The 20,712-nt window shown below is 35.4% G+C and overlaps 1 protein-coding gene across 1 annotated transcript in view; it reads right to left on the reverse strand.

The window, feature by feature from the left end:
• The window catches only part of LOC125181908 (adhesion G-protein coupled receptor V1-like), a 66,036-nt gene extending 45,854 nt beyond the window's left edge, over positions 1-20,182 (reverse strand). Inside the window, 9 exon segments of the mRNA XM_066985129.1 lie at positions 898-930; positions 8,162-8,385; positions 8,866-9,042; positions 12,145-12,474; positions 13,273-13,543; positions 14,748-15,313; positions 18,202-18,315; positions 19,730-19,834; positions 20,177-20,182. Coding sequence (XP_066841230.1) covers positions 898-930; positions 8,162-8,385; positions 8,866-9,042; positions 12,145-12,474; positions 13,273-13,543; positions 14,748-15,313; positions 18,202-18,315; positions 19,730-19,834; positions 20,177-20,182 — 1,826 coding nt within the window.
• Positions 20,183-20,712: the final 530 nt, after the last annotated feature.

Consider the following 20,712-nt stretch of genomic DNA (forward strand, 5'->3'; position numbering starts at 1 on the left):
TTTCATCATTTTAAATTTCTTATATTAAAAATTCCAGAGAAGCACTATTGCAGGATGCATCAAGAATACACCTTCAGATTGATGGTCTGCATATGATTTATTACATGTAGTTTTAGGTACTTAGATTCCTTTGCATCTTTCACGTTTCCTGTCAGTATTGTATTTTTCAATGAAATCGTGGTCCTGCATACTGTACATATTTTTGTGCTTTCACTGTGCTACAACCTAGACTTTATCAAACACTATTTCATGAAGAAATGTGATCTATTATATCCAGTTTTTGAAATCAGGCCCAGAACTGTGTCCAGAAGCACGTTTTAAGTAACTGGAACCTACACACACAAAAACAACTTAGCATTGTTGTAGCACAGTCTACAGGACAGGGTACAGGATGCAAAATAGGTAATACCTATTTAATAGAGTAACGTGCTCATGTTTGTTACATGTTTAAAAAAAAAAAAAAAGTCGGTAGAAAAAATAACCTGTGTTATATAAATTATATGCATGTTAGTCTAAATCAAGATAACTTTCCTTGTCTTTGACTAGAGAAAATTACTCTGTAACTCTAATTAGTTCAGCCATTTAGTTGGGGCAAACTGTATTTGTAGCAGTTTAAAACAATTAATTCATTATTCCATGAAACACTCAAATATCAAACACTGAGCCATGCATTCATAACTTTCATCATTCACAGATCCTACATAAAGAAATGCCTTCAAGCAAGAACCCCATGCCATCAAACGAAACACCAAAGGGGAAGCATGCGTTGTCTGAAGAGATGCAGAGACGTGATTCTTGGGGGGGAAAGAAATGATAAAGACAGTTTCTGTCCAAACCAACCACTTCTGAAACAAAGCATTGATTCACTGAGGACAGAAAACAGTTCACCGCACTTACCCAAAGAACACGACAAACCTTTCTGTCTCTACCCTGTCAACACAGAGGAAAAAAAAAAAAAAAAAAGAGGATGTAGAAAGTAATGAAAGTGCCACTTACTAAAATTTCAATACTACCCATCTTATAAAAGAACAAAAAACTAACAAAAGGGACAAAAAAAAAAAAAAGAAAAAGAAAAAAAAGAAGGCTTTCTTTTTACTTTCCAAAAGTTTATAATGTTCTTTTTATGGGAACCCTGCTTGCTTGGCATTTTCCTGTTGACAAAGGCCAGCAAGTGGGCAGTTCCCACTTAGGAGGAGTGACCCCATGACCAATTCAGCATGTCAAGAGCCACTCAAGGTGTTCCCTACCAAGCCCTCCTCAAAGAGCTTGATTACTGACTGCGTGATCACAACTGCAGCAGCCATCCACGATTATAACCCTTTATTAGGGAAATACATCTACGTGCCTCTGTGATATGGTGTTTCATCAGTCTGACAAAGTAATGATAAAAACAGATAAGCACAGAAAGAGTACTGATGGGTACACAAGGAAAAGTAATTAGGCACAAAATCACAGCAAACCTCATTTACAACAATTTTTTAGTTAATCAGATTACCAAAGTAGTATATATACATGTATAACATAAATACAAATATAAGAAAGAGAAGCAGAAGGAGAAAAAGGGGAAAAAGAGGGGACAAGGAAATAAAGGGACAAAAAAAAAAAAAGAAAAAGGGGAAAGGAAAAGGTATTTGCTAATCAAAAGGTTAAAAAATTAAATCAAGTTTCAACCAAGCATTTATAACAAAACTGCCACATGAAGTCAGTCAAAAGGGCAGCATTATTCTGCAATAGTAATCATGTATTTTGGCTTTCTTAATCAAAAATACATTAAATACAAAAACTGTATCGTCTATCAAAGCACCAAAAACAGATTAAAACAGTGTTTGTAAGGTGATAATTGGGCTCCACTAATCTCAAAAATAATTTAAATTTGGAATTCAATACAGACAAGAGTTCACTCTAAATTCTGAGAAGTAAATACATTCACAGACGTTCTTTCGAATAGGAAGTCTGAATTAATTGAAATTTGTTATTGATATTCACTGAAGCTAGGTATATATTGAGACATTCTCCCTTCCCTCAGAAACATGCAAAAGCATTCAAAAAACAGCAAAATATTAACACAATGAAAAGATCAAGGAGAAGATTCCAGAGTTGGTAATGCTAAAATTTAATTATATCGCTAAGCTGTTAGTAAAATAATTTACAACAGAAAATAAAAATGAATCACTATATCAAGTGAGCTTTTGATATGTATTAAACCTAGACAGCTTTCAGGTCAGGAAGCAACCAGTAAAATTCAGTCCATCAACTGGTAAAAAAGAACATTGTTCAGGTGGTTTCTCCATACAAACCCCATCTTGAACACCTGGATCCTTTTATTTATTTACTTATTTGTTTGTTTGTTTGTTTATTTATTTATTATCTGGTCATTTTTTTTCTCTGGCTGATATCATGAGTGGTCAGACCGCTATCACTGCCCTGGCACAGTAATGTTAGTTACTTCTCCAAAAAGTCATAAAACATCCTATGCAGAAACTTAATAGAAGCAGCTAGGTTTAGGTTTCCAGCTCCAAGATGCTGTTAAGCAAACAATGAATGAACGAAGCTGTGGCTGCCCCATCCCTGGAGGTATTCAAGACCAGGTTGGATGAGGCTGTGGCCAACCTGATCTAGTAGGTGCCATCCCTGCCCATGGCAGAGGGGTTGGAAGTGGATGATCTTTAAGGTCCCTTCCAACCTGAGCCATTCTGTGATTCGAAGAATGGTGCACTCAGTAGTATTCTTTATATCTATACTCTAAGGCATATACATGTAACTTTTCATAACATAGAATGCATATCCCTAAGAAGAAATTTTTAAAAAATAGTATTGAAAAAAAAAGAAGAATTAAGAGAACAAAGATAAATTAGGAAAGTACATTTTAAATTTAAATCCAAAATGTTTGTTGTAAAGTATTCTCACAGGTTTACTTTTTTCTAGGAATAATAAAAAAAAAAAAAATCCCAATTCTATTGTTTTGAACAATTACATTGTAATGCAATTATCATACTCACATCCTGCAAACTTTTATCCTTTTAATCCAAATGCTTGCTTTTCGGTTCAGTGTACTCTTCATGTGCTAAACCTAAGTCCATACAGGGCTAAACCAGGCAAGGTGAAGCGTTCAGCAAATAGCTGCATAATACTTCCAGCAGCCAGCTCAGATCGACCCGGAGGAGCTACGGGGCTGGACACAGGGTCCGTGCCACCAGAGAGCTGCCAGGACACCAGCCCCATCCCCTGCCACGTGCACTTCCAACCTCGAAGAACAGAGGGGCGTTCATATACCACCCTTACACCACGGAGGAGATGCTCCCAGACTGCCTGACACTACACGGGTCCAGTTCAGTCCCGTTTCACTCCTCGTGGTATGTGAAACCAGCTCTTTAGGTGTTCCTCTGACAGCAGTATGGAAACAGGACAAAGAGGGCTATTCAGACGCAGCAATAAAAGTTAAAACAGCTGCTTTGACATGGTGGCTTAACCGTGGCCAGCAGCTCCTCCAGCTAGTGAAAAGAACTCTTGACCAGGAATAAGGTGATACCAATCACTGGGAAAGCCACTTCCCTGTTTTTATCCTCAGCTTATTTTTTCCTGTAAAATGGCTATGTATGGACATGAAGTTTCATATCGTCACAGACAGTAAACCCTGGCAATGCTTATGATGCTGCCAAAAGAAATACAACCTCAAAGTGTGTAAAGCATTTCTTATACAACAAGACTAATGTGAAATGACTGATCATTAGGGAAATTCTTTCAGTAAAAAAAATCATAATTATTATGTAGCAAGAACTACAGATGAATTAGGACAACTGACAGGAGCTTCAAAATGTTTCTTACACTTTTTTAAACATGCAGTACAAGAAAATAGGAGAAATTAGAGTTTTGACTAAGTTTAAGGTACCATGAGAATTTCAATGTTAAGAACTAACTAGAACCACAAAATAATTAAATAAATAAATGAAAAATAGCTTTGAAGTTAATAACTTTTGACAAAATCTGGAATTTCTGCAGAACCTGAGTGTTCTGAAAGACACATGAGAAACTTAATTTCCACTGTGAATCTACATGGCTGTCATTATTAAACCACACTTCTCTAAAAGACTTTCTTTTCTATCAGGGTATCTCAAAAAGGGGGAAGTGAAATTGCTTGTGGAACATTACTCAATTTGCTTGCATTCAGTGTTCACCCCCTCTTCAATTTTTTCAGGATTATCTACTGATTTAATTAGAGGCAGGCTCTAGCTCTAAAGAACTGCATTAAAGTAGGATTTGCCACATTAGACTTTCCATAGTGCCTCTCATCAGAGGAAACACCTTCTCTCCAGGTTTAATCCATCATTTATTTGATTTTTGAGGCTATTTTAATTTTTCTGAGTCATAGCAGGAGAGATATGTTGTTATTTTGAGAAGTAATGAAAACAAGCAGTAGGTGTCCAGCGCACTCATTTCAACATTCTACTATTTTCAAATGACTTTTTCCCCGTTAAAACGCAGTCTGATCAAACCCTTGAGGCATCCCTGGAGGTTTTCAAGGCCAGGTTGGACTAGGCTGTGGGCCGACCTGATCTAATGGGTGGCATCCCTGCCCATGGCACTGGGGTTGGAAACTGATGATCTTTAAGGTCCCTTCCAACCCAAGCTATTCTGTGATTCTATGAAAATTTACATAAGTAAGATAGATATGGTTTTGAAACAGACACTAACCAAAGGGAATTACCAAGTAAGGAGAAAATCCTAGCTCCATTAAGCAGTATGGCAGTGAGTAACCCACAACACATAAACCCTTAAGCCCTGTCCATCAACACTACACAGTGATTTAAATGGCCCTCCTATGCTTTTCTAACTTTTTGACATGTAGCAACCTCTAAAACCCAAAAATGTTTAAAAACTGCCAGATATTTCACAGTGAAATAGTCAAGTCTGTATTTTACATTTGTAATTTTCAAAAAATTACTTCATAACTCATAGGTCTAATCATTTTCCACATAAACTGATGACAGAATGTCAGCCTATGGAAATCTGTATCCCATCACAGAAATCACTAGAACAATAAAAATCTTCAAATAACGTTGCTTCAGTTTATTATATATAGTAAATGAGATTTATGTCGTAACATATGCATATGGATCTGTTCTGGCATCCTAACTTCCATGAGTTAAGACTCAAAAAATGCTGGAGCATAAGGACTGCCTAAACAGTTGTCTGTTTGTTGATTATCACTTCCACAAAATAAAAGTGATTTATCCCCAGATCCCAAAGTCTCCAAGTTCTCAGTCTCACCACCACTCACTCATGAGCACAAACACAGGCCACGTCCCCAGCCCACATACCCTGCAGGTTCTGGCCCTCTGGTTGTGCCAGGTGCCAAACTGATAGCTGTCTGCACCTTAACTGGGGGGCTGATAACTGCCAGTGAGAGATTACGTTGTGTAGAAGGAAAAAACAGCAATCAGATTTAAAAAAAACTGATTTCTGTTTGTGCTTACCAGGTAAAATGAACAGCCCTAGTATGCATATATGCTCTCACAAAGCACACACACAATTTCCATGGCCTGTTCCACCTACATTCATCAAGAAGACCAAGGTCTTTCCTTTCTCACATAGATTTCACTACAGACATCTGGTTTTATTTATGCTTGGTCTCAATTCAGGCCTATTCAGATAGGGCAGGCATTCAACCTGAATCTGCTCCTAAAAAAAGAAAATATAAAGAAGCTTCAGCAGATACAAGACTCTCTTGCTCCTTCATTACTCATCATTACTCATCTGTGTTCTTTGGAATCATATTTTTCATGTTATACATTTTCCTCCAGTTTGTGGACAAAATTCAGAGCTAGTTTTAATATCTGTGGTCTAAGTATAGAGAGCATAAAGCAAGAAAGGATAACATTGTTTTTAATGGCTTGGAAAAAATATAGTTATGGATGCACTTAAAGCTTATTTAAAATTGAACTGCCTTGACAATACCACTAAGCCGTAAATAATACATCCTTGTTAGAACTAATTATTTTGATTATTTTACCCGTGCTATTAATAATTGCAATACATTGAATGCTTATGAACATATGTCTATGTCTGTAGTTTCATTAAAGTTCTTACATGCTTTCTTTTCTCGCTGACTTATGCTACAATTTACGGAACAGTACAAGCACATCTACAGCACAGTGCATCTTTGTTTTCATGCTCATTCACTACTGCTGTGAGGTGCTGGCTGCCAGCCTCGGAAACTGAAATCTTCTATTTGTCCACAAAATACCAACCAGGCTGAAAGCAATAGCACGGGCGTACACGTAACCCTGCCAGTATCCTTCAACCCTAATTTGAAGAGTCATGTCTAGTACTGAAAGGATGATCTCTGCAGTCATTTCATTCTTGGCTTCTGCTAATTAGTTGAAGTGAGGGATGCTACCAAGGTCTAGAGAAAAGTTCAGATTCTATCTCCTCCTTGCTTACTTCTTTTTCCAGGACAGACCACCTGTTCCTCGGTTCACTCTCTGACCCTGCCAAGTGTGGGAAAGCTGCTTACTGTTGGCACACTTTTCACCATCCACTTCATGATCAACAGAGCCTACGGCTTGCACCATACACAGCAAAAGCAGAACACTGGTTGTATTTGTTCAGCTGCCAGTTCAATCCCTGTTGCAGCCACCATTTTCAAGGTATAGCCTACAGTTGTAACTCAGGATAAATGGCAGAAAACTGTACTTTCACACACGTGAATCAAAAAAGTTACCCTTTCATGCTGCTTACTTCTATCTACTTACTTGTTTACCTCAATACCACTCTGCATTCTTGGCCACCTTACACTCAAAACTTGAACCATCATTTCTAATCCTAGTTTCCCCCTTTGTGCCAGAGACTCTAAAAAAATTCCTTGAGACAAACCAGTTTCTCCCACAGAAAGAAAGCGGAGAACTGCTTGCAATAGTCTCTGTTTTTATTCTGAAAAGGATTGCCTTTTTAATGTAATGAGTAGCCAAGGTAGAATAAAATAACTAGTTCTGAACTACATGCATTAACCAGCCACCTTTTAATCAAGCAAGCCAATCCCGCAAAGGAATAACATCTTCCCTGTGTGCCATAAAGATGTTCGAAAACCATGTTTTCTGAAATGGGATCTTCTAGTGATCAACAACAGCGTGAGGAGCTTCTTGCCTATTGTTTGCTAATGTGGAATCACTGTGGATATCTGTTGTGGATATCTAAGAGCTAGCCTACGCTTCCTGTACAGAATAAAAATACTTCTTCTGCATAAGGTAAGGACTATGTAAGTAGTAGATGTTCAGTGTGGAAGCTGGTGCTGGCAGACCACTGTAGTATGTTTTCAGTAAAAGTGGAAAATGTACCTTAGACAAATAGGAGGTAATACAAGAGCACGTGTGGTGGTATTTCTGTATTTACTTATGTAACTGAGCTGTGGGAAGCAGGACAGACGATATAGCCAAGACACTCTTGTTAGTAACTCAAAGAGGGAAAAGACTCCTGATTATAAACTAATTTAAGTTTTCTGAACAGTGTTCACATGCAGATAATAGTATCACCTGAGGGCCCTTACAGCCTGTTATCCTAAAATCCTCCACTAGATGAGAAGGGAGACCAGAACACTGTGCTTCAGAAACCCCACTGCATTCTCATTAGCAGAAGACTGCAATAATAGTCACACTGGGATATTCTGGGGGCTATGAGCTGACAGAAGTATCTAATTATCAAGGAATATTGAACATGCAGATCAAACAAATAAACTGCAAGTCTAATTCTACAGTGACACCCAAGTTATAAATGTTTTTTCTGACAGAAAAAGTTCTGCATTGCTTTTTAGTTCTCACTTTAGTTTTTCCCATTATCTTACTAAATATTATTTTTCCGAAAAAAAAAAAAGTGTTAAAACCAAGAGCTATAAAAAAGATCAAAACTGAAAGAACTTTCTAAATAGCATACAGAATTTTCATGAAAATATAAACAGTTAAGTCATTAGATAATAAATGCAAAATGGTTTCTTACATTGATCTCCAGTCAAAGAACCCATACACAGTCTGAAACAAGGGCCCACTATTTCTTCAGACACATATCAACACAATGCAAGCAATACCATGTAATTAACACTGTGCTAATCTGTTATGCATAAATTGAGTACCGCAGCTGATACATATGAATAGAGAATAGGGTACAATACCTGTCCAAAGTTAATAACACAGTTTCGTTCATTTCAGGTACATCATCAGCTTTAATGGTGATGTTAATTGTGGTATCACTTTGTCCAGATAAGAAAACCACGGAGCCGTTAAAAGGACTTATATCATCCTGTGTTACCGCCTTTTGATTGGGACCAGAGGGTTTCAAACTCCAGAACACAGTTGCTTGACCATCAGTCCCATCTCGATGCAATGCAATGGAAACCTGTGAAACACATTAATTTGTTGTGACTTGCAAAAGTAGATGCAAAACCGATTACTCCCTTGCAAATTACTATTTGAATAAATAATAATAAAAACAAAAGTTTGGCCAGTTCTAATTTGAGAATGGGAAATGATCTATCTTATTCAGGATTTGTCTCAGTCCTACTTTACATGACTATGCTCGCAATTGGTGAGAGAGACTAACTGCAGTATCTTTTGCTCTGTGTGAGCATCAAGGGCTAACTGGTTTTAGATACTTACACAGAAAGCAAAGACCAATCTCAGTTCTCTGGAAATCAGTAACAGATTATTTCAGAGCATTTTTTTTTTTTTTTAAAGAAGAGAATATTTAGGATAAGACAGAACTTACAGGAAGGCTTTTCCTCACATTAATTGTCAAATGCTACACTGAATACAGCAAACTCCACCTTCTCCAAATAAGTTTTCCATAGCAAAAGACAATATAAAAAGGCTTACTTACCAGCGTAGCAGGGGAATCTTCTGGTTCAGAAAGAATAATCGGTAGATTGCTAATAAAGCCTATTTCTCCATTTGCAATATCTGGAGTAATCCTCAAAGAAATATTTCGAATTTCGCCTAATCTAGGACTCACAGATGGGACTAGAGGAATTCTATTCACCAGTTCAACTCCTTCCAGCTGTAGGAAAAAGTAAAAGAAAAGTGAGAAATAAGAAGCCTCAGCACCAAGTCAGAACAGTTCTGACATTTCAGAGTAATTTTCATATAAAGGAAGTATACATCTCCAGAGCAAATTCTTCCTACTGATAGCACTGCTGTTATAAAAATTTGTAAGTAGACATGTCAAAGAAATTAAGTGGATATTGTTGAGCTGTCAGCAGAATGGTACACCTCCCAGACAAATCATGTTAGTGTATGTAATTAAACACAGATCAAGCCAGAGAGAGAGACTCTGTTCCAGATCAGCTGACACATTACTAGAGCTATTAACAACAGTCATTGATGAGCAGCATAGGCAATTGTCTAACATCATTTTTTGTGTCTTGCATTGATAAAAATCTAGGGAAATCACTGAAGTCATAATAATTTACAGCCCTTGATCAAACAGCCAAATAATAATCCACTTTTCTTTCCTCTCCACAAAATTTTAAGGAATTCTCTATCTAAGAACTACCAGAGCCACATTAAGAATTTAAATTCAGTACAGTATTTCAAAACTGTATTTTACTTGTCACTGCATTTCTGATAGATTATAGATACTAAGAGGAAATAGATTTTTTTTCATCCTTTTCTTTAAAAGGGAAGCATCACTCGCTAAGCCCAGCACCAGTAGTGACACACCAAGGAAAGCAGAACTTGCCTGTTTAATTATTTCCTTTAAATATTATTTATTCCATGTGATTCTGTCTACATGCATCATTACAATAAATGTTTCCATAACAGATTTGCATATATTTCTGTGAACATTTCACTGGGGCATAAACTCCCACTGACATTTTTTCTTGGAGTTATCAGGTGTTATCATAGAGTAAAGCTTTATTTTTTGGGGATAAAATAGTGGCCTTTCTTAAATTCATATAGTAATCATGGTTCACCATTTCAAAAGATGATTTTTAAAGTCTTACAGTTCTTGAAACCAAACTCTATAAATATGTGGGCTGTATCATATTTTGTTCCACAACTGCTTGAGTAACACCCAGAAATATGCATGAACATTTATCTGATGATAGATGGAAATGTTTTACAAATACTGTATTTAGTAACTGATTCTCAACCATTCCAACTTGTTATCAAAAGTCTGAAGAACAGATGATGGCACTGTTTGTTTCTCCTCTTTTCTGAGCTTTCTCCTAGCATAGGCCCCGATTCTGCAATTAACAGGATGAAAGTGCACCATTGTGCGGTTATTAGCTCAGTAAACTTTCTGAAATACTACACAGCCAAAACAATTTGCTCTATTTAAAGTGTATGCTGTATTTGGATCCTGTATGGTACCTTTGGAATAAAGTAATAATCAATAAAGAACAGAGATTTTACTCTTTCTGCAATGTTTCCTTTAGTACCTTTTAAAGGAAACCAGTACAAAGAGAAAAAAATATATAGTTATTTGAACAATAACAATTAGTTTATGAGCTTAATTTTCAGAGTTAATCTTCCTAGCTATACCAAAAACCGCATCTCTGATTACAGCACGTTATTTAATTGAAGGTGTCACTAAGGAATATATCTCACATTAACATTATCTCCTGTACCTTTATTCATCCTACAGTTTCATTTGCTTCTCTGCTGATTCCTGAGTCAATTCTTTATTTTGCCTAAGTACAACTCATTCTAAACATGTTCACTGAGATTATCATTTATTCACGATGCAGAAGGATTGTCACAGTGATAAATAGTGGTGTTTTCCTTCTCTATGAGTTTCTAAATTAATTATTTGAGCTGGAAAGCTCCTCTGATTTAATTTCTTCAAACAAAGATTTTATTTATAGTTCATGGAGAAAGTACAGAAAAAAAAAAAACAGATTGGAATCTACAGTTTGAAAATCCAGGCAAAGTGCTTGGAATGACTGAACATTCTGAAATATTTATCAGATGTGTGTCTTGACTACAGTCAAAGGACAAAAAAAAAAAAAAAAAAAAAAAAACATTGAATACATGGAATTAGACATTTAAGAATTTTGTGGATCTCTCAAACCTCTTGCAATCATAAAACATACTAACGTGTTCTAGTATTTCAGAAGGCAATTCCTAATCTAACTGTGAATGCCATAAATAAATAAATAAATAAAATTGCATATTAGATAAACAATATAATTCTGGCAAAACTTTTTGTTCTCATTATTCCTCCTGTAAGAGAATGTAGGGAGAAGGATGTGGAGGGAGGAAATCTTTCAAAGGTCTTAGAAGTGATTACAACGTCTTTGGTAGACTATAAGGAAAATATAAAACCTGGCAAATTTGAAATTCATGGATATAACATCAACACCTTCAACGATGATAAAAGTTATCTTTTACAAATTGAGATAGAAAAAAAAAAGGAAAGAAAAAAGTGAAGAAAACTATACAGGGAAAAAAAAAAGTAAGTTCTCCTAACAAATTTATATATAAATGCAATATAATATACATATAATATATAATGTATATTTGACCCTTTTTAATTTAGAATAGTTCAGCTGGAAGAGCAAAGATCACAGTATCACAGAATTGTAGGGGTTGGAAGGGACCTGGTCAGGCTGGAGAGTTGGGCAGGAAGAAACCAGATGAGGTTTAACAAGAGCAAGTGTAGAGTCCTGCATTTGGGAAGGAACAACCGCAAGTATCAGTACAGGCTGGGGGATGACCTGCTGGAGAAGGACCTGTATCAAGCCCAAGATACATTTACTTGCATGTCATTTCTGAAATTTTTCCTGCTTCAGTAATTTAATTTTAAGAACCTTATTTTTTTCACGTTCCAAGTCAGAGGCCAAGCAGAAACATGCTTCAAGGGGCAAGCAACAGACAACGCTGATCTCATTTTGATAAATTCCATGATTAGTACCTGAATCCTCTTTAGTTTTAAAATTTGTTTAATTACTAATGATTAGGGATAGAAAACTTTATAGCATAGTTATGAAAGATGTCTTTTTAAATAAGAAAATCTTTGCTTCAGAGCTAAGCACTTTTTTTTTTTTACAGGAATGGTCATTTAAATTACAGTCAAGGGGAAGGATCAATTATTGAATCATATTCCTCATATTAAATAAGCTAAAAAACAAAAACAAAAACAAAACAGCTGAGATACCTGTATGAGGAAATGAGCACCATTTTGAAGAAATGCATCTTTTCTTATTGGTATACTCAAAGTATGATGTGTTTTTCCTTCTGGAAACAGGAGGATGCTGTTTCTAGACATATTTAGAATGCCATCTTTTGCTCTCTCAGGATCCAGAGCTCCAGCTGGAATATACAGTGCAGTATAAACTAACTGCACATTTCCAACTGTTCCTTTCTCCCTTACAAAACTCAAGGATAAAAAGCGTCCTGTTGGATTACTTTCAATCTTCTGATTCTCCAAAGGATAAAACTTTATTACGCCATAAACATCATCGCTGTCCTGAATGTAAAACAAAAGCTGCAAAACAGAAAACAGCATCACTTACTCAATGCTACAATTAATATACACCACAGTTTTCACGTTTTCATGAAAGTATGTCCTGACTGTCATCATACATTTTTATCGTTAGTGAATTGGCACTCAAGAAAGAAATCAGATTGACAGCCCCAAAGTGTTGCTTGTGCACAAGCAGCACACCACTGATAGCAGCAACTTTCCTGCTATGCCTCATCTATGTCAGAATGAGCTTTGAATAACTGATTTTTGGTTCAGCAGCCAAAGTGAATAATTTGAATATATTTCAGACTGTGAAAAAATCATTTAATTCACCAAATTCATTCCAATCATATGTTCAAAAAGCAAAGTAGGGACCTGAGTCACAGAATTGTCAGTAATGCTAATTACCCCTTATTTAAAAGTTCAGAGGTTAGTCTTAATCACTAAGCCATCCTCTTGAAGCTGTTACTCTGTGTAAAACATTCCAGTACCTACAGCAAATAAGCAAGTGAAAATAAATGCTCAACCTTCTCTTAGCAAGCAACCAATCAAGATAGCAGTTATGCAATGATATTTATGATGGGAATATTCTAAGCTAAATGCTACTGCATTAAATAGGTCTGGCCTTATAAAATATGTTAAGCCAAAGACTTTGGATGTGGCTCTTTATACTGAGAATACATCAGCTTGCTTCACTTAAACTCAAGCACAACTACTTCAATTTAGCCAATCCACCAAAACTGGTGGATCCTAATCCTAATCCTACTCCCTAATTATTATCTATCACCTCCTCAAAACAAGTTCTGAAATCAAACTTACCTCAGATGGTTCGCTGACTTCTGCGCCTCCCTGTATTGTATGAGCTAAGAGCTTCAGAAGATAGGGCTCTGCTTCTTCTGGTATGTTATCATCAATAATGGTCAGTGAAAGTGTGACCAGCATCTGTCCTTGATCAAAATGTATCTCCCCGGTCTCTGGAACAAGGTCTGCAGTCACAGGTGACAGATCACTGCTATTTCGAGTTATGACCCAGGTCACAGAAACATTTCCATGTGTTCCACCATTTCTTACGATCGTGATCCCTTCAAACCTGTGGTTTTGAATGAAAATAAAAATCTGTAACATGCAATTATAATTAATATCGGTTTACTTAGCTATCTGTTCCCTGGAAGATTTATACTGACTTCAGTGGAATCGATATTAACTGCTGCTACTGACATTTGAGTCAGGACTTAAAATTTGTGAAATCATACCACAGAAGTAGACTTTTCTCAGGTTGCTTATTCATGAGATAATATACATAAAGACATGAGTAATATATCTAAAGACATTAGTTAAAATTTATTTTGTTTACAGTAAGAAAGATACTGAGAAGAGGAAAGTTGGCATGTTTATATTTTTTCTCAGGAAAGATGTTAAATTTCAGAAAACTTTTTCTCAACTAAATTTCTACACTGTTTTATGGACTATATCAAAATACAATTGTCAGGCATGAGTGTTTAAATAATGATTTTATTTAAAATAAAGTGACTCAACTATTTGCCTATGCACTGAAATATAATTTATCAATATTTGTGATTATGGAAATGTCACGTTTCCTGTATCTGTGTATAAGAAAGAAAAAAAAAAAAGTGAATATTGAAGTGCTGGGCTCTACATACTAGAAATTGTTCATAAAATCATAGGTTGATACATTACCTCTTTCTCTGGGGATGAACCACCATCACTAGCTAGCAGTGGACATTTTTACTAAAACTGGCAATATTGTATAGATATTAGTTCTGCTTGTAAAGATGTGTGTGGAGATTTGTTTTTAATTTATCTGTAAAATTACATGTATTTAACTTTTTTGGAAGTCTATGGGTATTCAGTACTTCACAGAAGACACTCACCACCATTTTTTAACCAGAGACTGACTTTAAATACAGTATAGACAAAGATTTACTGGGAAAGGAAGCCTGAAATATATTTTCCACTTGTATGAATGGGTGTGTGGCCGCATCACAACTTCACTGATCCATCTTTTAGATTAAGGGTTTTTCAGTATTTTGATAATGTCATTAAATATTTACAGTTCTCATATATAGTTCATAAATATTAAAATACTTCTGCATAATTAGACATTTTCTCCCTTGAAAATTCTATATCGTTTATAATAATTACACAGTAGGTGATTTCTATATTAATTTTTCACTACTGATTTTATAATTACTGTCAGTGAAATCCTAAGGATGCTTTACAGTGCCAAACAAATCCCTTAACATGACGAGATACTGTTTGAAGATCTGTAGTACCTTGAAATTTGGTCTTCATCAATGATAACAGTTTGAGTAAACAGGATACTGTTGATTGAAAGCACTCCATAGGGTTTATCATTTGGTTGGATGGTGACGTGAACAACAGATGGATTAACCAAAACAGCATCTCCCTGTAACGTGTCCTTAAGGAGCATAATTTGGAAGGTCTCAGCAATTTCTGGTATGGCATCATCAAGGATCTTGAATTTCATATATACTTCATGAACTAGAGGTGTGAAGACAATAGTTGTATTTGGCTGAAGATCTAGGAAGTCTAAATTGAGCTGCGCGTGTGCTGTTGAATTCCCAGTTATGATGGTGTAACTGACGGAGACTTCACATTCATCAGGTCCAATTAATTTTCCACTGTCATCCTTACCACGAATCACTTGAATTGTGAGCATTTCGACTTCCTCAGGCACCATGTAAGTGCTCTGAGCAAATCGCACAGGGCTGTCATTTTTCTTAATATTAATCTGAACAGAATTCCTTGTGGTGTTGATTTCAGCCCCTCCCTCCACACTCCTGAGATGAACAACAAACAATTCATCATTTTCAGGTATCTGGAAAAATAATAGTAGCAACAGGGTGTAAGTCCCATTTCAAATATATGCAGAACACTTACTTAGAAATATGTTATGTATATTTAGCAATAAAGGGAAATAATACAAACATTACAACCCTTTTCACATTAAAATAAACAGGCAAAAAGAAACTCGCTTGCAACTTTGAAAATCCCTTCTCAAAACTGAATGTTTCCATTTTCTAAGACATACTTCTATGCTATGGAAATATGAAAAAGTGGGAAAAGACAAAAAAAAAAAAAGGGCAAACAAAAACTAGGCAAGAATCAGATGAAGCTCTATCTTTCCAACTAGAGAGTGTGAGGAGATCCAAACTCAACTTGTGGAAGTTGCTCTGCTTGGACACAAGTGTTCCTGACAGTTATTTAGTCTGACATCTTTATTTGCTGATGTTAACACCATTTTACATCTATGCATGCCTGAAAGAACAGAGGAACAACATATGAACACAACCTACCTTGGCCCTTTTGTTCCTATTCAACGGGAAAAAGAACAGTTCCTACTTTCAGACAGACTCACATTCCCAGCACAGCTTCAGTCACAGCTCTGAGAATGTGCTTGCTGATGCTTATCTATTAATTAGACTTTGGCATTTCTACATGTGGTTTGTTTAGAACTGCACTTTAGTTTTAGCTCTTTAGTCTCTAATAACTGATGCAGCAGACAAAAAAGAAGGGTTTATAAGCCTTGAATTGCAGAATTTAATATTTTTTACTTTATATTATTACATTTTATTCCCCAGTCTTGATAGGCTAAGTCTGTTTAACTGGAAAATATCATTATTTTATTAATACAGAGAGATTAGAAGGAAATATTTAAATATTACATAAGATCCTCACATCTCATTCTTGTTGTGGACTCTCAGAAAAAACAGTATTATTTGCTTCTGAGATAAATTCCACAACAAAATTGCTTATGTGTTACTAATGGCATTGCTTTGTTATAGGGCTGATGAATCCTTTCCATGTAGTTCTGTTTACTGAGCAAAAAAAGTTCAGAATTCCTTGTGGTCCAATATTTCTTCTCTTTTTACACATTTGTTAATTGGCCACCCTTAGATCCTGTTTCAGGGCACAAAGGGTATGCACGCCGCTGTCTTTGTAGCTGAGGCCAATTTTGTCCCTTGTTTGACTTGTGGCACTTAAACTTGCATAATATTATTGACTGATGCAGGTTGTTTGTTTTTTTTTCCAGCGTGAGATTTGCAAGCTCTCTGTCACCTCTCTCCTACACTACTATTTCCTATTTTATCTTATTAAAATTGATGTTAACTTACGCTTGTTTTAGTTCACTAGTTCATATACTGTCTTGCAGTACAAAAATACGCATTTGACAGTCAGAACGTACATGCCATTTTAGTTGCAGATAAAATCTTAGTATCCTACATAAATAAGGCATTGTGGAGCTTTCAATTACATCATGATTGACCAATAAATACATGAGTCAAACTTCGAATATAATAGTATAAATGATTTCCAGTGCTGCCTTGCCTCTTTAATTTTCTCTTAAAGTTGCAATTATACTTAAAAAGGAAACCTGCACAGGAAAAGTACTATAAATGCAGAGCTGTGGAAATCAGAACTGCAGTCCCCTACCTTCTGTAAGGCTGCACAATTCAGAAAAATACTTGTTTCATTGGTTTCCCTAACTCAGATCCTAAAAGCTCAAATTAAGTTCTGACAGTAGTGTTACTGGATTCTTGTGAACTCTATCATCATCATCATCAATAAAGGTTTTTGTGCAAAATTCATCTTTCACATACACTTGTGAAAGACTTTCAAAGAGTGGAAAGACGTTGACTAGACACACCAAATACAGATCAAACTTTTAGAAACAGAAGTTTGAGAGCATTTCTCAGAATAAAAATAAATAAAATCACATCCTCCCAAGAGAAAAGACCCTAATAATTTATTTCTGTGTGTAAGTCACTGAAATATTACATTGAATTGGAAAGAGATGTTTCTACACTTCAGCACCCCAGGTTGGCACAGCCTCTTAACACTAGAGTATCAGTAGAAATGTGGAAGGACATTTTTTATAACTAAGAGTAAAAAGGAAACAAGCTGCTTTACAGTTCTGTGCTCACTTCTGAGACACACACCTTTCACCATTATTGTTTTCTTATGAATTTCTTACTAAGTTGTTTTGCATCATATATACTTATTTTGATGTCTCAGTTTTCCCTCTTAAGCTTATTATAAAGGAAAAGAAAAACACAAAAGAAAAGTGCAGGTAAGAAAAAAGGAAAATCACAAGTTGCAAATTAGAAGAATGTTTTGTTTACTCTGAGATAAAAAGAAAGCCTCACAACCTATGAGTTATGTTGTGGTTTTTTTTTGTTTTGGTTTGGTTTTTTTGTGTGTGTGTTGTTTTTTTTTTTCAATTGGCCAATCTGAAAACAGAAAAATGTTAATTATCACCTAGTATTCATGCTTTCCACAAGACTGCATGTTTGTTTCAGGAATCTCATCTATTTTTAGGATTTTTTCAAATATGTTTCTACCCTGAAACATATTTGAAAAAAAAAAACCACAAACAAACAACGACAAAAAATATTTTTGAATCTGCCTTTTCCCTGTGAATCTTCAATGTGTAATATTCTTTCTTTAGTGACAAAGATAACATGTCTGCTCAGCCAGGATATGCACATAAACTAAAACTATTCACTGATGAGAATTAAAGAGGGAGCTTGGAAAGAGTAAAAATAATAGACCAGAGAGCCAAAATTTAACATCACTTCATCAAATAGAACTGCTTTTAACCTTATTTAAGCCAAGCCTTTTTGTAACTTATTACTCTAAGTCTTTCCAGAACTTCAGTTAACCTTCTACGTATCAAAGCCTAAGATGAAGTCAGCTTGTTCCTACCTGATCATCAAGCACTGTTAAATTATAAATCAGCTTTGATCTCCCAGGTGTGAATGTAATATTTCCCTTAGCTGGACTTAGGTCTTCTTCAGCTGGGTTTGGACCATCTTTTATCTGCAAAGAATTGATTTGTCTGATGAGAAGTCTATAAAGCAGGAATACAAATCCAGTGCAAGTACAATAACCAATATGCAGTGTGACTTGCATAACAAATGACTATCTGTTCAGCCATCTCCAACTTACAACTTACATGAACATTCAGTTGTGAAAATCTGCTCTTTTCTGGCAGACAGTGTAAGTCAGAACAACCACTCTGAAGAAATCCCGTATTTCCAGAATAAGAGGAAGAAAACTACTTCCATATAGGCCTATGGGGACTCTTTAGTATATTCTGATGCATAACTGACTCTTTCATATTACAGAAAGGATATTCATGCAAATTCAGTTTGAATCAATAGTATTTCATAATAAATTCCAAGACAAAGTAATAGTACTTACTGGTTTTGTGTCCCTTCTATCTTAACTTGTGATATTAAAGATACTAAATTTAACAGTCAAACTCAAAATACTACAAAGCCTCTTAAAGGTCATATGGGATTTTTTGGTTTTAGAACATTTTGTAAATTATTTTTCAACATACATATATAATGATGTGAGACAGACCTAAGTAATTGTCCAGAGAGTAAGATTTACTGTACCTTAAAACAAACATATTTGCAAAAAATTGCACAGAGAATCATATTCAGTACTTTAACTATTCATGCTATATTTAGTATTAATAAAATCCAGTGCAAAGCTTTTCTGGTTTTGACAGGTCTAGACTAAAGCTTTGAGGTCTAGATTAAAGCCTTACCCTATAGGACCAGGCAACTAGTACAGAAATATCTATATGAAAGATTTTATATATAATTTTAAAGTAAATAATAGAGTCTGAGCTAGATAAGAAAAAGAAAGCAATGAAGTCAGTAATTGTATCACATTCAAATCACATATGTAAATAACAGGATAAGTATTCAACATGATTAATTATTTCAAAAGCTTCATTTGCAGGGGATTCAAGATAGAGATCAAGATACAGATGATTATAGATACAGAAATTCACCAAATCCTGAGCACTCACAGTTCAAAGTTGGGATAATCATTAAAGACTCACTTGAATATTTGTATGTAAAATAAATATTTTTTAAAAAAATTAAAAAAACTTAGATAAGACACTTCTTACATACTTAATATGCATTATTTTCTAGTAATACATACTGATGTTGCCTCACGTACCTTTCTAAATGACAGAATATACTCGGTTTTCTCTAGTACCTCTTAACGTTAAACAGTCAATTAAACAGTCAGATAATTACAGTATTTTCTATATGACGGTTAATATGAATCCCTTTTATGAAACAGATCTACCTAATGTAGATGTAGGTATTTTGTCCTTCTTCCCCTTTTGCAAACACTTCAATAAATTATGATTACAGCCTCTCAGTTTAATCCAACAGACTACTGTATGAAGTCTTTTGGATAAACTCACCTCAAAAGTTATGACGACCGTCCCATAGGTTCCCCTCTCTCTAATTAGAGTGAGCGGCACAAATTCATTTCTGCCCCTGGGCTCATTCACTGTGATTAAGGCAGACTAATGAGGAAGAAAAGGAACAGACAATCAGACACAGATCAAATATCACAGCAGAATGAAGAAACTGTTACCATAGAAATATCAAACTCCCACAGACAAGTTAATCCAATCCGCAAACCAGTCCACTGATGGCATACATTTCCTAGCAACCAATTAGTTCAGCTAATGAAAACCTTAAAAGATTTCAGATAAAAATGTATCACGTAATGCAATTTGTGTGTTTTTGTTGTTGTTGTTGTTTGTTTGTTTCTGTAAATGAACATAGTCAACATACACAAAGCACTGACATATCATCACTGGTATTTTTAGGAGCTCCTACACCCATTAAAAATAGGTTTTCACCATCATGAAGTCGTTTATTAGATAGCTAGCTATAAATGTACTCAGGACAATCATTTAGGTCACTGGTCACTTTTTTAGGCTATTGTAGGTAACAGATTTTGAAGATATCCACAAATCCCAGAAGCAGCTTGGCTTAGTACTGTGGCTCTAACATTTTCTTATGTTCTTATGTTTTTTCAGAGAAGTCCTATACAAAATTATATTGTCAGAATGCTGTCAATAAGGCATAGCTACTCGTTCTACTAATACAACCTCTGTATTATTGCAAATATCATCTGCTGGAGTAACAACAGCATCTTATCCCAGAGGGTGTTATAAAATGCATATATTATGACAATGTTCCCTCAGTAATTGGTAATTAACCCTACTGCAAGAAGCTGTGCCTGCTCTTCAGAGGAACAGGTTTATATTCAGAAGCTACTTCTTTGTTTACATGCTACATTTCAAAACTGAATGTAATTCAGAATGTAATTCTAATTTAATACAAGTGTAAGAAAAAGTTTAAGTAGACTTGATGACTGAAAGGAGAAACGTTT

This window comes from Anser cygnoides, chromosome 31 (genome assembly GCF_040182565.1).
Source record: "Anser cygnoides isolate HZ-2024a breed goose chromosome 31, Taihu_goose_T2T_genome, whole genome shotgun sequence".
Taxonomy (NCBI): Eukaryota; Metazoa; Chordata; class Aves; order Anseriformes; family Anatidae; genus Anser; species Anser cygnoides.